Below are 15,967 nucleotides of genomic sequence, written 5' to 3' on the forward strand. Positions count from 1 at the left end.
ATATGAAATGTGCAACTCATTTTGAAAATGAAAAATGTAAAAGTTACCACACAGTTTCAGAGTGTGACAGCAGGATGTCATAGTAAGTTTGTTAGGTTATTCTAAATTTTGATAGATGGCTTAATAGCAACAAATCTTGTATATTTTGTATAAAGTTGTAAAACTGAGAATGTGGGTTTTCTAAAAGTCGATGTCACATGTGAACTGGAAACAAGTGTAAAAGCACATACATATTTAAATGTGTATTTACTTTTTACATTTGACATCTTAATTTTGTAGAATACAATTTGTGCAGATTTGTTTTTTTTTCCACTGTATTTTGAGCATCCTTCAGCTGGGAACTTGACCGGCATAACCATTTGGGGAAGTGATAAACTGACAGATTGTTTGCTAACTCAGCATTAGATGGTGAGGTTTAAAAATATTTTACAGAGATTTAACAAAGATGGCCATGCAGTAGAACCATTGATTCATTGTTTGCATGAATTTATGCTTGCTGACAGCACTACTGTACTTCTGTCCAGCAGTATTACAATAGGCAGTCAAAACATGTGTGTAGGCCTACTTGCAGTTGTAAATGAATAAACTTTGAAACCAAGTAGAACATCTACAACTACAGAAAGAAAAAAAAATACCAGTGCTTTTATGTATGCAGCACTTCACCTAGCTTAGATCAGCCATTTTCAGATGTTCAATTCAAATTACCCAATCAAGCATCTCTAGGATGTTCTGCGCGAGCAGGTTTGATCCAAAGAGGCTCCACCTTGTTACATACAAGACCAAAAAGGATGTGCTACTAACACCCTGATGCCAGATGCAACGGCCCGCTTTTAAGGTCTATTCAAATCAGTCAAAAGAGAGTTTGTGACACAATACGTTACTGTCACAGTAGGGTGGAGGTTTGACAGCAGGACCCAAATTGCAGACTGAAGCTGAAAGAGGTTACTTGAAGATTTATGATCCAAAAAAAGTTCAACAGAAGCAAAAATCCATAAACATAAATCCACACAATCCAAAAATGCTGAAAACCACGACTATTCACAATGTCATCAAGTGCCTAATTGATGCACTTCAACCAAAAACATATTGTTAAATATTGAGATCAGAGCTTCAAACTAAAGGAGACAATCAGATCTGATGGTTAAACCATGAGTGTGACTAAGTATAATGTAAGATCTACATTGTTCTGAGGTTTTTCCTTCTTTTTTTTTTTATTTATTTGTTAGTGCACACAGCCATGAAGTCAGTGCTGAGCTCATTAACATCAGAGAGGGAGAGATTGAAGCAGTGTCTGGATCACGACTCCTTCCCTCCAACTTCACCCCAAGTGGTCAATCTAAAGAACACCCTGGCAGCGGTAGGTGGAGCTGCATTTGCTCATTCTCCTCACTCATACTTTCAGACATGACACGTTGATGAGCCTTTTAGCGGAATCGGTCTAAAGGCTCCTGGTGTGATCTCTACCCACCAAGCCTCCTATCTTGAGGCTTTTTCTATCTTCTCTTATTTAGCCACAGACGATTATTGTCGTGCAGAGAATAAATGGGTTGGCATAAAGAATAAACATATTCAGATGTGGAAAAGAGATATTTCTGCATCCTATTTGTCATATTTGCAGTTTTTCATGCCAAAAATTTGTCCTCTCGACTCCTCCACATGTGCTTTGAGTCAACAGAGTGTAACACATCTCCAAATGAAATAGTGAATGATTTGTTGGAAGCCAGTTTGTTTTCAACATTTTTCTTATCATAGTTTGGGTGGAGTGTGTGTATGCATAAATATTGTTCACGGCACTTATTTTTCCAGGCTTTAGCACAGAACTCTGAGCTGAGAGATCGCCTGAGCAAGATTCATGCCGAGTCTCACATCGTAGAGCCCACACTAATAAATCTCACTGCCCCTGTGCAGGTGGGTGCAGGAATGCAGTGACTTGGCTCCCTCCCATCCCATCATGATTATTACTGTTCTTGTGATTATTTTCACCCCCAATCAACATCTCCCTCCCTCAACAAAAAAATGCATGTTAAGTTTTATTTCTTTTCATCATTGCAGAGTTCAGGATATACCTCAAACCCCCTAATGTTTTCTAAGTAAGCCTTTTCATTGTTTAATCAGTTTTGTAATCCAGACAGTGAGGGCTTTTCCCCTTAATAGTATCCCTGAAAATGTATTAAATGTAAAGTTGCAGCTTTTTTGACAGCTTTGAGATCATTTTGCTGCCGAAATGAATGATAAACCATTTCTAAAACATAGATTAAAATAATAAATATTTTAGTTGCATGCCACATCTGCTTTTTTGCACATTAACTTTGATACAGGGCCCTTCATATAGCTTGGCACTCTTGGTTACGGTACAGAAATGCCTTAGATGACATTCATCCTTGCCTGCTGCAGCATAATCTCTCTTTGACAAGATGCAACTTTTAATCTGAGTTAATTTATTAACTATTAAAAAAATATATATATCAATAAAAACTTTTGGAAAACTAATGGTTTTTTTAAATTTGCTCCCGGAAAACCATCTTTGTACTGATCCAAACGAAAGATCTGCAGTTGACATATTGTGGTCATATCATGCACTCCACAATAGCTCTTTTGTTGACACACAAGGCCCATAGGATGACTGGTCTTTCACCATACTGTACAGTGGGCGTAAGTTACAGTTATATTCATCTATTCATCACAAGCCACAGATAGAGTTATTGTTTTTTTAAGATTTTCAGGTTTAGCCAAATCTTTATTTTTACAGGGCACTGACGATTTTGTTTAAATAAAAAAAAATAAAAAATTCCCACTAAATAAACTTAGATTACAGGTTGAAATGTTGTATTAAGTTTATAGTGAGAGGTGTTGCTGCACTGCAAAAAATCTAAATCTTGATAAGTCATTTTTTTCTTAAAATAAGTGAGTTTGTTCTTGAATTTAGGAGGTAAAAAAGACATTTTGCCAATGGAACAAGACAATTTACACTTAAAATAAGAAAACAAAATTGCATTGTCTTATTTCAAGTGTATATTATCTAATTATCTTATTTTAAGAGTAAAAATACTCATTCCATTGGCAAATTATCTCATTCACCTACTCAAATTTAGAGTGAATGCACTTAATTTAAGAAAATTTTATTTATTTCTAGATCGTTTTTGCAGTGTGCTTCAGTAGAAAATGTAACTATCTTAGAGGGTATTTTTATAAACGTTAACCAAGACTGCCCTAAGTGTGGACGATGTCTTATTTTCTCAACAACTAGAGTTTTCATTTGCTCTTTTCCCATTCCTATTATGACTATAAATGTTGCTCCTCTCAGAAACAGGAATCAGCAGAAGACTGCCATCCCCTTGTGCACCAGGTTTCCAACGAAAGCAGAGCTTCGATTGCAGAGTCTTTGTCAGAGTTTTTTGATGCACAAGAGGTCCTCTTGTCTGCTAGTTCCTCTGAAAATGAGGTAGGTTTGGTCGGTAAATCACATAGTGAGCAGAGCTGGTTCCAGGCATACATATAGTTTATAGGGAGCTGGCATGTGCAAAGGCTCACAGATAATATGATTTTAAAAATAGTCTTGTAAATGAATAGACAGCCAAGTCATTGCACATGCAAAGATTGCATGGATAACAGCTTAACAGTTTGTAACAAACCTTGCCAGGGAATCTAGCATGTGAGTGCACTGAGCAAAGGCATTCATGTGTAAGACATGGCCATGATCGACATTCTAAAGAAAGGTTGATTCCTCTAAATTGTGCTTAAAAGAACAAACCATTGGCTAAATTAGATTTTTCATACACAGAGCAGAGTTTTGACCAGGATGATGTAATCATGAGTTTTTTTTTTTTTTTTTTTTTTTTTCTATTTTTGAACACTTTATTTCCCGAACTACTCACCAGTCTGTTGCTTAATGTTTGTGGTCTTGCTTTTTTCTTTTTTTTCTCCTTAAGGATTTCACATGAAACAATTAATTAGCATCCCACCCCCCATAACAAATGTCAGCCTGGCAGTCAAAAATTAAACAGAAATATCAAAGATTGTCTAACTATTAACTGGTATTCATATAGTATTACTTGAACCTGATATTTAAGGCAGATTCTACAAATTCCTGAGTCGCTTATTATCTAGGGAAAAAAAGTGGCATTTAATTCTGCATTTAACAGGATTTCCATTTTTTCTAGCCTTGTTCTTTTATTCCCCTCATTTTCCATGTTAAGTGACATGGTAACTTGAGCAGGAGCAATGTGAAAATGGAGGTTAATTACTTTAATCTAAAAAATACAGCAAGGTGATGTGCACCTCTGTCACCAGGTGCTCACGACCCTTCATATCCACTTGTTAAAACCAGAACTGACATGACAGAATGTTGGGAGACGTGTCTGCATCCTTTCTGCTAATCTACTAGCTGCCGTCTCAATGTCTTTCTTATTTTAAGGTATCCGATGATGACTCATACATTAGTGACATTAGTGACAACATTTCGATGGACAATTTTAGCAATGAGACTGAAAATGAAAGACCCAACATAGGTACGTTTCACTGCACTGGTGAAAAGCTAATTTGTTAAATGGTTTCTCCCTCACTAAGCGTGTCTCACCTTCAACCTTTTACATCTTATTTCTCCAACATAGGTTCAGTTGAAGGTGCTGCCCTCTGTTCACGTAGATCCTGTCTGCCCACCCCCAGCCCTACCAACAACACAATCAGCCTGTGGAACATCCTCAGAAACAACATAGGCAAAGATTTGTCCAAAGTGACGATGCCTGTGCATCTTAACGAGCCCCTTAATGCCCTGCAGAGACTCTGCGAGGAGCTGGAGTACAGCGAGCTGCTAGACAGGGCTGCTACCACACAGGACCCTTTTGAGCGCATGGTGAGACAAAGAAGGATTTTGTGCCTTTTTTATATTATGTTTTTGTTGGCTTGTTTTTCCTTAAGATAACCTGTTTATTTCAAATGTTCTTTGGGATTTGACTGAGAACAAATGTAATCCATGATGAAGTCGACAATCATTTTAAGTATAAATGTTATTGTATTTCATAATTGTTTGGCTAAGTATGTCTTTGTCAAATATAAAGTTTGTGGTGTCTGTATGTGTTAGGTGTCCAGACAAAAAATGGTCTGTGATTAAATTTTTTTTTTTTTTTTGGAATTACTTTTTGTGATTTCATATATTTAAAGGTATATTACTCCTTAACTTGTTATCAACTGAGTGTGAACTTACACAGGTTAATCTAAAAATGTTATGCTGCTTCATATTACTTCTCTTTGCATTGCAATCTGAGGAAACAGAGCATAATTGTAATCTCAAGGCCTTCTTACTGCCTGTAGACCTGTTAAAGTCAGATACACCAGGACCAACACTGCCTAATTTTGTAGTGAATGTTTCCGTGTGCTCAGGATGGTCTGCTCACAGTATTTCCATATGACCAATTAGATCCTGGTGTGTGTCTGAGTAAAGCTGTTCTACGGTGCATGCTTGCTATAGGAGATAGGTGTTGCATTCCAACTACGGGGCTCCAAAACTGTGCAACTTTATAAGTGGTCAAAATAAATTAGGTTTTAGCAACTTAGAGCTTAGGTCTGGCTTCAACTTCTTTTTTTTTTGGACTGCCAACACAGAGATTGGTAACAGAAAAAGTTAAAAAATGAGAAATTATTCTCCTTTGGTTGTAGTAAAAAAAAAATAAATAAAAATAAAATAAAGAATGTTACTATTTTCTTTTCTTTTATTTGACATTTAAAGTTTATTTTAGATCAGATATCTCTTACAAAGCTAGACTGACTTCACTTCAAAATTACAACATATTGATTACTAACAAGCAGGGGGGGTTTATTGTTTTTTTTTATCAAATTGTCAGGCATAAAATCCTAGGTTTTTGAATTCAGTATATGGTATTAATCCCAGAATCAACTTAAAGTGACCAATAGAACCAAGCTGAGCTTCTGTACCCTAATTTTTTGGCTGCATCTCCTCGTGCTGTTTAGCCAAAGCTGTGTGTTTTCCAAAGTGTGATCATTTTAAAACAAACCATTGAATGTCCTGTAGTTGTCACATTTAAGATCTGAGCATAAAGGTGATGTTCCCATTTTAATTCAACATCAAAGCAGCTAACCCAAATTTGGATAAGGCCACGCCTCCACATATTTTGCAAGAACACAAGAGCAAAACTCTTCTGATTTCATCATAGTACATGTCTATGGCAGCATTTTCACGCTATCCTTAGATACCACCGGGGGGGAAAAAAAATTCTGCCAAGAATATACATCAAGAACACGCAGTGAGAAAATAAATATGTAATTTTTATTCTTGTAACCCTGAGAAATAGAGAAGAAATTCCCCTTTTCTTACAGAGAATGTGTTCAAAATTTTATTTACTGTTAATCAGTCTTAAACATTTTAGTTTTGAATGTTTTAAATTTATTTTTTTAAGGAAGTGTAAGATAAGGAATTATATTTTTAAAACTAGAATCTGCAGACACTGGAATAGTGATAGGCCTTACAGCAGAAATATAAAACATGGTTTCAACCAGGGACAATATGGGTGGTGCAGTCTGCCGTAAAGGACAAGATAAATGACACAGATGCATCAGGAATCAGCTGCAAAAAAAAAAAAAAAAAAGGTTGCGCCATGAAACTTAAACAAATTCACAGAGAAGATCTATGTTGCAGAACACTAAATGCCAAAACAAGTCAAATGAGATGGTGGAAGTTATGACCTTAAACAAGGAGCAAGAATTTGTCCACTTTCAGCTTAAGTATGTATAATAATATTATAGGATCTGGTTTTAATTTTGAACCAATACTAATAGTTACTAACAAAGAATATGCAATATTCATGGGATAGATCCGTTGTGGCATAATCGTCACCCCAATACATTTGTAATTTATCTGATTTCTGTTTCTGTAGATCTATATTGCCACTTTTGTGGTATCCGGATATGCATCCAGCTACTACAGAACTGGAGGAAAACCTTTCAATCCCATTCTGGGAGAGACATATGAATGTGACCGGCCAGACAAAGGCCTTCGCTTTGTTGCCGAGCAGGTATGATGCTTTGGTTCTTTTATCAGCTCTGCAAAGCGTAGTATGCAGACTCCCTGATAAGACTGAAGCTAAGACTCGAATAAGTGTAATTTATGTGCAGTGAACTTAAGGAAAAATAAATGTGTCTTTTTCAATGCCAGGTCAGTCATCACCCACCTATTTCAGCTTGCCATGCAGAATCTAAAAACTTTGTCTTCTGGCAAGGTATGTGTGAATATTGGTATTTTACAATGCTTTCCCACCCTGCAAAGGATCAATGGTAATTATTTCTTTAGATGTGAGGTGTAAGAACAAATTCTGGGGGAAGTCGATGGAGATTGTTCCTGTGGGTACCACTCATGTCACGCTGCCGAGGTAAGTCTTTCCGCTCTGATAATTACATGCACTGATCCAACCTTCTTTTGCTCTAGTTCCTTTAGTCCATCTTCATGCAGTTTTGACCCTGTGTTTTTCAACAGTTTCCCTTTATTTCATCTGGGACCATTTGACAAAACTTATTTGGGTTAATTTAAGACCAGTGTACCTTTTTTATTTAAGTTGTGATCTCAATATATGTGTCATCCGAAATAGATAAAAACAGCCAAGAAATTAATTAAGAAAATAAATGTTTTCTTACATATGTAATCACAGATATAGATAACTTTTAACTCCGTTTTTGGACATTCTTTAACAAATAAAGAAAGTCCAAGAGAACCAAATAAGCTAAGATTGTTTTTCTTATTCTCTCCAGATTTGGGGATCACTATGAATGGAATAAAGTGACGTCCTGCATCCACAACATCCTTAGCGGACAGCGCTGGATCGAGCATTATGGGGAGATCTCAATTAGAAACTCAGCCAGTGATGTTTGTCAGTGCAAAATCACATTTATCAAGGTGAAAGGGAAAAAAAATAACGATTTAATGATTTGACCATTTTTCAATATTGAATATGGCTAAAAGTAAATGCATTGTTCAAAGTTTTCTTTTAGCGTACATGGCTATTGATATGAATTAAGAAATTGTTTTAATATGAGTGCAAATCTTGAGACTTTTTATACATTGTTTTCAGCCCAAAAAAGGTAAATGGGACAATTGAGTTATATTTTATTGATTATTTTTTGTCACCTAAATGTTTGATAGCTACTTTATCACTTGAAAAATCTTAATGACTATTTCTAACATAAAACGGCCCATTTGCTTTTACAATCTGTTTAATGGAAAGGCATCCTGCTGATCTAATAATTAACTTTCAATTTCCAGATAACTTTTTATGGCAACCTAAAAGTGTCTGTGTACCAATGGAGAAATGTAAAATCTTCTGATTTTTACTCATTTACTCACTAAAGCAGTAATTTAGAATCTGATTTCATTAAAGATGAAGGAAAAGTTAATGTCAGAATTCAACTTTTTTTAGCAGCATAAATTTCAGGCAGATAAAGTTGATATGTATTGCTTATTAAAGTGTAAAAAATTTGGCAATATTTCAATTATTGAACAGGGAGGTATCTCTGCAGATTTGTGTATTCCTATAGCAGTGTATATGTACATGTGCTTAATCTCTGAAACTAGCAGGATGGTCACACACAGTTTGAAAGTTGTAAAGTGACTAATCACTAATTACACATCAATGAACCTATTGGTTAACATTACAGATTGCCAGATTGAAACCATCATTTAGGCTAGTGCCTGTTCTTAGTAGTTTATGGGCAAAAGGCGGGGTACACTGTGTGGCATACGGCTTAAGAGATGGAGGACTACGATGCAGACTACAATTCAGTTGGCTTAGATTCAAGGTACCTTCAACAAAAAATCTAATCATAATGGAAGTACCAAAAATACAGAGGCAGAGGCAGGTCCAAATGTAGACTGAGTCAAAAAACACTAGAAGACTAAATACAAATGCAAAGGCTGGAACACTTGACAAAAAGGACAAAGACGGACGAGCAAAGGGAAGCTGCCTGAGTGAGGAATAAATAGGCCAACAAATTCAGGGAGTAAGTTGCCCAACATGAGAGAAGAAGTAAGTGTAAAATAAAACAGGAAGTAAGAAGAATAGATAACAGATGTAACTTTTAACTACCATGACTACCCCTGACACCTTGTACAGGTTGCCAGGCTATTGCAGGACAAAAGCATCCATACTCACACTAAAACCTAAGTAGAGATGCCAATCAATCTAACCGTCAGAATTTTGGTCTGTGGGAGGAAAGCAGGGGAACCTTCAAAGAACATGTAAACTCTATGCAGAAAGATCCTACCTTTTGGCTGCAAAGGCAACAGTGCTTAAAGAAATATAAAATACATAAACATATTATAGAAATGAATGATTCTGCATGTTGATTTAGTTCTGTTTGTATCTTCAAACCAAGACCATAACAGGTTACATTATAGTTGTTTGTGAAGCAACAAGAAGAAAGTCTGAGTTCATGGATGTCAGTCAGAAAAAGGTGGACTGTTTCCTTCAGGTCCAGGGTCAGTTTATGCTGAGGCTGAGATGTTGAACTGCCTTTGTGTTTTGTTCATGAATGGTAGAAGGATTGATGTATTGAGGCTTTATCGAATGTGGTGAATTAAGATTAAAGTTTTAAAGAGATGCTCTTAGTTTGCTGGTTATGATGAACATGATTTGCATCCTGATCCAGTACAGAATTATTTTAATGCAGGTTCTGTCTAGTGTGAGTGGGTAATTCCTTAGGTGCAACAATTTAACCTTACGTGACTCATACTTCCAGGAATGATGCAGATCTTTCTAATAACAGCCTTTGAGCTTCTGGGTTTATGACACTTCTACAAGTTTGGAAGATAACACCACCATAATACCATAATATGAGGTTCATATTATCACTCTCTTATTCATCATATGTCAGTGTGTCTCTAAAGCCTTCATTTTAATCCTAAGTATCACTGTAAATTCTGTTTTCCCTTCAGTAGTTTCTCAACTAACCACACAGATGGTTTCCGTCATCTGCATTTCTCTGCATGTTTTAAACAATAATACATGTTAGCCTGCATAGAGAGGAGGAGGGTTAATGCTGTTTGAGTGTTCCTCTTGAAAGTCTGTCTAATGCTGTGCAGGACAGCAAGTTGGGGCATGTCAGAAATCATTATGCGTCCTCATTTCTCATCTCACACGCTCCATCCCTGCCACACACACACCCAGGGGGGTAGGATTGGTTTACACAACAGTATCATCTGCTGGCTGGATGAGGACATTACCATAAGATGTCCATTCTCATCCATCCTCATCACTTATCCGTGCTCTTTCCTTCAGGCCAAATATTGGAACTCAAGCGTGAACGAGGTGGAGGGGTCCATAATGGATATTAATGGAAAGGTCGTCCACAGGCTGTTTGGGAAATGGCATGAATCAGTTTTCTGTGGAGACCCGCCATCAGCAACCTGCATCTGGAGGGCAAGTATGTGTCCACCATTAGTAAGCACAATAAGCTATGCTATAAACTCACCGTATTAATGTGTCCTATTTCATTTGTGTGTAGATCCGATGCCGTTGAACTATGAGCAGTACTACGGCTTTACAAAGTTTGCAATTGAGCTAAATGAGTTGGAGCCTTCTTTGAAACAGCTACTGCCTCCTACAGACACCAGACTACGAGTCGACCAGAGGTAATATGTGAATCAAATATAAATGCAGCTAAAATCTCTACCTATTATTATAAGTAATTAAATATGTATTGGAGATACATTTTATTAATTCGTTTTATCAAAACTGAAATATAAGTTAATACATTTTTTTCAAAATGTTAAATGTATTGTGTATAAACAGGGAAGAAATGTCTTGCAGCTAATAGAAACCCAAATTAATTTTCCTTGAAAATTAGAATACTAAAAAAAAAAGACAATTAAAAGAAGCATGCATATGCATGAAAAAAATAAGATTCTTTATAAAGAGATGATATTTTATGGCAGAACAATGCTAACTTAACTTTGATGCTGAAGACAGTCATGGAGGTACCTCATGAAAGGTATTTGCTGAAGGAGCTGGTTGCTAAAACTGTGCAGTAGAAAGCATATTAATGGATTGTTGAGTGGAAGGAAAAACTGTGAAGCAAAGCCCATTTAGAAAATTTAAAATAGATTCACAAGGCAGTCTAAGCTTCAAGAGCCACCATGACTAAGACAACAGCTGTTCTTCTGACAACACCTAAACTTTGGATTAATTCTATATATTATATATTCAGAGGAAAGTACATTTTGCACCTTTTTCTGTAGACATCAAGGTCTTTAAGTCTGAAGGAGGTGTAGGAAGAAACCTTGAAGTCCAGTCTGAAGTTTTCTGAGTCTGCTGTGACTTAGTATTAGTAGCTTTTTGTTGGCTGACATTTATGTTTTATATATCTTTGTTTTAATAGATCTTATGTTACATTCTTTTTCTATTAAAAATGTTTTAGATTTTTCATGCAGGATGCTAACATAATCAATATTGAAAAACAAATGCTTTAAAAATATGTATCTAATAGTAATGTAACTTTGTAATATTTAGGATTAGTTGAGAAAAGAATGTTTTTAATCTAATCTGACATTGTAACTGAACCACATCCTTTCAACAATAAAAAAAAAAAACACACAAGTTTAAAAATACACACAGCAATAGTTTTATGAATAGCAAGCAGGTAGGCAATCTAATTTTAGCTTACATTTAAAATATCTTCAAATGTAAGGCCTCTACCCTTGAGCAGTACTGGAAATAGAAACATTCATGACTTCATCATCAAAATAATGTCTCTGCTTCTGCCTCTTTAGAGGACTGGTTCTGTTGTTTATTTGTTATTAAATTATCTCCCAGTAATGAGGCTCTGATAAAAGATCTGAGTGAAGATTAGATCTGGGATATTGAACATTAATGTTGAACAGTGTCTATGAAATAATTGACAGTCTTTGTGATTGTGTGTGTCTGGCAGATTGCTGGAGGAAGGGAACTTGGAGGCAGCAGAAGAAGAGAAACAACGAATTGAACAGCTGCAGAGAGACAGACGGAAAGTCCTGGAGGAGAGCAATGTGGCACATCAGCCCAAATTTTTCAGGTAGCCTAATAAACTTTTATTTAACCAAATAAAACTTTTTCAGAATCAAAACCTGCATGATTTTTGTGGATAATTAAATTTTACTAAATTGATTCCAAATATTTTTATGTTATAAATGGATGACATAATAGGCAGCTACATGGTTTTCTTAGGTGAAAACTAAACCAAGATTATGCTGACTTGCGAGATGGGATTGTGTTATGACAAATTGGCTTTAAAAAGGACTCTTGCTGTCTTAATGAAGACTGGGTCAAGTTGTGATTATTTGCAGTTAAAATTGGTAATACAATGAAAAAAAAAAAAGCATCGGTAATAGGTCAGGGAACGGTAAATCGTCCTTAACTAACTTGTACTGAAATTGACACAATCAGATGTTACTGGATGATTAACCAAACATCACGCAGTTTTTTTTTATAAAACTACTGGTAAGATATCAACAATGACATCATACACACTCCGCTTTGTTTTTAAAAGATATAAATATAAAAAATATAACCGCAGATGTCTGGGGGACAGTGATTCGCCTACATGTTATGACCGCTTGCGTACAATAAATTATAATTTATGAACAGTTTAGTTTGTGCCTTCAAGTCGTAGCCCATAGGATGACGTTACTTGAATATAACCTAACCGAATATCTTCAGAACAGCTCCAAATGACACCAAACTCATATGACTGAGTAGAACATGATGTAATAACGTAAAATCAAGGGCCCAATGTAAAAAAAACGGTGTTTCCCTTTAACTCAAGATCACGAGGAGCTCCTGTGGAGGTGACACACAAGGGTGTGGCTCCTCTGCAAACTGCTAAGGAACATTAAACCACATATTAATGGAGGATTATCTGCATATTTAAACTTGTAGGTATGGTTTTTGAAGTGTATTTATTTAAAAAAAAAAAAAAAAAACACTATAAATATAATTTTTCCCCAGCCAGTTCTTAATTTTAAAAGTCATCACAGCTATTCGCTGTATGATCACACTGACCTGTGGGAGAAAATATTCAAATAAATTGTAATAAGCCTGGAATGAACTTCAGTTATCCCCACAATTAATGTACTACTCAAAATAACACTGAAATTGTATTTTAAACCAAGATGAACAGTTTGTGCTTTCTGAAAGCAGAGATTTTTACTGAAAGCAAAAATAGCTCATTCCTTAAAATCATTCCAATAGTTAAAGAAACACAAAAAACCTGAGCCGTTTATCTAGACACAATCACATCATCATAATTATCATCTGATTGTGATGTCATCTCCACAGGAAGTCGAAGGAGGACACCTGGGTGAGCAACAACACGTACTGGGAGCTGAGGAGCGATCCGGGCTTCTCCCACATTGAGTTTCCCAAACTGTGGTGACCTCAGAGCTGTTGTCTCGACACACACAGCCGCCACTGTGATCCAGGCTGGTTCTGGTGATGTCTGTAGCCCACTCCCACCCCTGCACATACTGTTTTCTATACTGCAGCTCATTCCAGTTATTGCCTTAATAAAGAGTGCATATCTGTGTTGCATAAACATGTTTATGGAATCATTCAGAAGGAATGTGTTTTGAAACTTTCACCAACATTTCTGCATCTTTTATGCTGTGGCTTCTAAAAAAAAAAAAAGGACAAATTTAAATCAATCATTTACAGAAATCTAGCTTGAAAATGTTAAACTTAGGATTCTGTCTTCTCATGGACATTCTCTACCTCGGAGAAAAACTAGCCTTGATATATCAGTGGTTGTGTGCACACGTTTGTTCTGCATCGCCTAATGCCTTACTAGTTGTATTTGGTTTAGTTTGTGCATTGCCTAAAAGTCGCTGTTTTGTATGGATATGCAAAGGAAAATGTTAAACTGATGTTTATATTCTCACTGTGCTGAGCACATCTTTGATTGTCATGAAGAATATACCTATTAGCTTTTACTCTGTGAAGGCCTGTGCAATTATTATACAAGAAGCAGTAGCAAATGTTCATTCCAATCACTTGTTCCCACTTTATCCATTGCACTGGGTTTGGGTTCCAAAACTGTCTATATACAATGTACAAGAGGGGGTAAAGAAATATAATTCTCTCTTTTTGTCAAGTTATGTGGTATATAAACTTGCAAAACACATTGGAGACTAAACCTTGGACCAAAAATAATTTTAGCTTTGTTGTCTCATAAAAAATAAAAATTTTTTGATTAATTTGGTGTTAATGTGACCTGTTTTTATCACACATCTCTACGCATCATATTGCCTTAGAAATATGCTAATTCCTTGCACTTTTCCTCGTATGAGTAACAGCCAAATTTGATTCAGTTTATTGGAGAAGTGCCAATTAACAACATATGCCACATCAAGGAGCTTTACAGAGACAATTCAATCAGACCTGTGAAACATTTTAATCAAGAAAAAAACAGCTTATTACATTAAGTCATTGACTTGCAGGACCTGCTCCTCCTGGATGAGCTTGCGTCATTTTTACTGATGTGTTGTTGACTCTCCTGCAATCCCTCACGCCGAGCATGCATTAAGCATCTGCCAAGGCTGACTGAGGTTAGATGCAGACATACAGAAAGAAGCAGATAAACAAATGATAGCTTTTAACCTGCTCCACAGGTGGCCTGGACTACGAGAGACACAGCCAGGCAGACAAGCTCTGAGAAAGTTCCCATGTCAGATGATGAAAGAGAGCACACACAGTTTTTGGTAAAAGGAGAAGCCCAGATCAAGCTACTGTTGTGATACTGTAAGATGTTTATTGCCAAACCCGGTAGGGGTGGTAAATATCTTATTTAATCAGATATTATACAGACTGTCATATTGTTTATGAACACATGCACTACTGGCTGTGTGTTGATATAAAGTACAACACCAATTTTTCGCACCATTACATCTGCAAAGCGACGTCCTAGTCCATAATTGCGAAGGGGGCCACTAGGTGTCAGTAACGGGGCCCCTAAGAGGTCGGGGGGCCCTAAGCAACTGATATTTATGCCATTGGCTGACTCTCTGGTTTTGGGAGAACACAGCTAAGTGACCACGTTCATCTGAACAGGAGATGATTATCAGAGTGAGTCATCTGGTTTAACAGTTCAGTCCATCCTCAATGATAGGCAGGGTCAGCCGATGCGCTGCCAAAGAGAAGCGGCCCCGAGCCGTCCAGAGCATCCCTGATGCAGCAACCCCAGTAAGCAACCATGACTCGGATCCAGGACAGGGACTCAGATCAGACTAGAATGGTACTGGAATCCAGGAGTCCGCAGTCCGCTCAGGCGTTCAGATCCACCCAGGAACGGACAGATCCGGTTCCAGGAATCCAACAGAGCGTGAAGGCAGGTTCTGAGTCCCGTGCGTCAAGGCAGAATCCAGGAGGAGTCCAACCGTGATTCAGGCAAACAGATCAGGCATGGACAGACAGACTAGAGAATAAACTCCTCACTGGAGCATGAACCTTAATAGAAATAAATAAAACTGACAGACGGGACACTAACAGAAGGCAAACAGGAACAAACATCAATGAAAACAATGATTTCGCCTTGATAGCTGGGCTGGACCGAATATAAAGGAGAACCTACAGGTGGATGAGATCAGTGAGCATTAGGAACTGAGCAGCATTAGGCAGGTGAGTGAAATGAGCAATTAAGGCCAGCTATCAGAGCAGATCATGGCAACTGTGGACAAAGAGGAAGGGGAAACATGGTTAAAAACCATATCACAGTTTAGAATGGATTTTGTGTTTGTGAACCAGTTTATCTTGAAGAATTTGTGATCAAATTAGTTTTTCACTAATTTAGAGGGATTGCAATGTTTTCAAACCAATTCACAATGCACATGAGGGGAATAAAACATTATTTGGCCAAATAATGTTTCATTAAATGACTTGCTTAATCCTTAGTTAAATGATTCTTTACCCTCTTTGAAATTGCTAGCAGTGAATAGACA

General features: G+C 36.8%; 1 protein-coding gene across 3 annotated transcripts in view; it reads left to right on the top strand.

Moving 5' to 3' along the window:
* The window catches only part of osbpl3 (oxysterol binding protein like 3), a 52,103-nt gene extending 37,907 nt beyond the window's left edge, over positions 1-14,196 (top strand). For 2 of the 3 annotated variants that reach the window (XM_015401053.1, XM_015400980.1), the window contains 13 exons: positions 1,227-1,357; positions 1,807-1,908; positions 3,305-3,442; positions 4,415-4,508; positions 4,611-4,852; positions 6,891-7,028; positions 7,169-7,232; positions 7,304-7,382; positions 7,759-7,903; positions 10,281-10,425; positions 10,507-10,633; positions 11,929-12,051; positions 13,314-14,196. In XM_015401053.1, the coding sequence (XP_015256539.1) occupies positions 1,227-1,357; positions 1,807-1,908; positions 3,305-3,442; positions 4,415-4,508; positions 4,611-4,852; positions 6,891-7,028; positions 7,169-7,232; positions 7,304-7,382; positions 7,759-7,903; positions 10,281-10,425; positions 10,507-10,633; positions 11,929-12,051; positions 13,314-13,410 (1,625 nt within the window). In that variant the 3' untranslated portion in view covers positions 13,411-14,196. The remainder of the gene's footprint in view (positions 1-1,226; positions 1,358-1,806; positions 1,909-3,304; positions 3,443-4,414; positions 4,509-4,610; positions 4,853-6,890; positions 7,029-7,168; positions 7,233-7,303; positions 7,383-7,758; positions 7,904-10,280; positions 10,426-10,506; positions 10,634-11,928; positions 12,052-13,313) is intronic. The other variant, XM_015401136.1, reaches the window with a different exon arrangement.
* The last annotated feature ends 1,771 nt before the right edge of the window (positions 14,197-15,967 follow it).

The sequence above is a fragment of the Cyprinodon variegatus genome, unplaced genomic scaffold, assembly GCF_000732505.1.
Source record: "Cyprinodon variegatus isolate N-32 unplaced genomic scaffold, C_variegatus-1.0 Scaffold2, whole genome shotgun sequence".
Taxonomy (NCBI): Eukaryota; Metazoa; Chordata; class Actinopteri; order Cyprinodontiformes; family Cyprinodontidae; genus Cyprinodon; species Cyprinodon variegatus.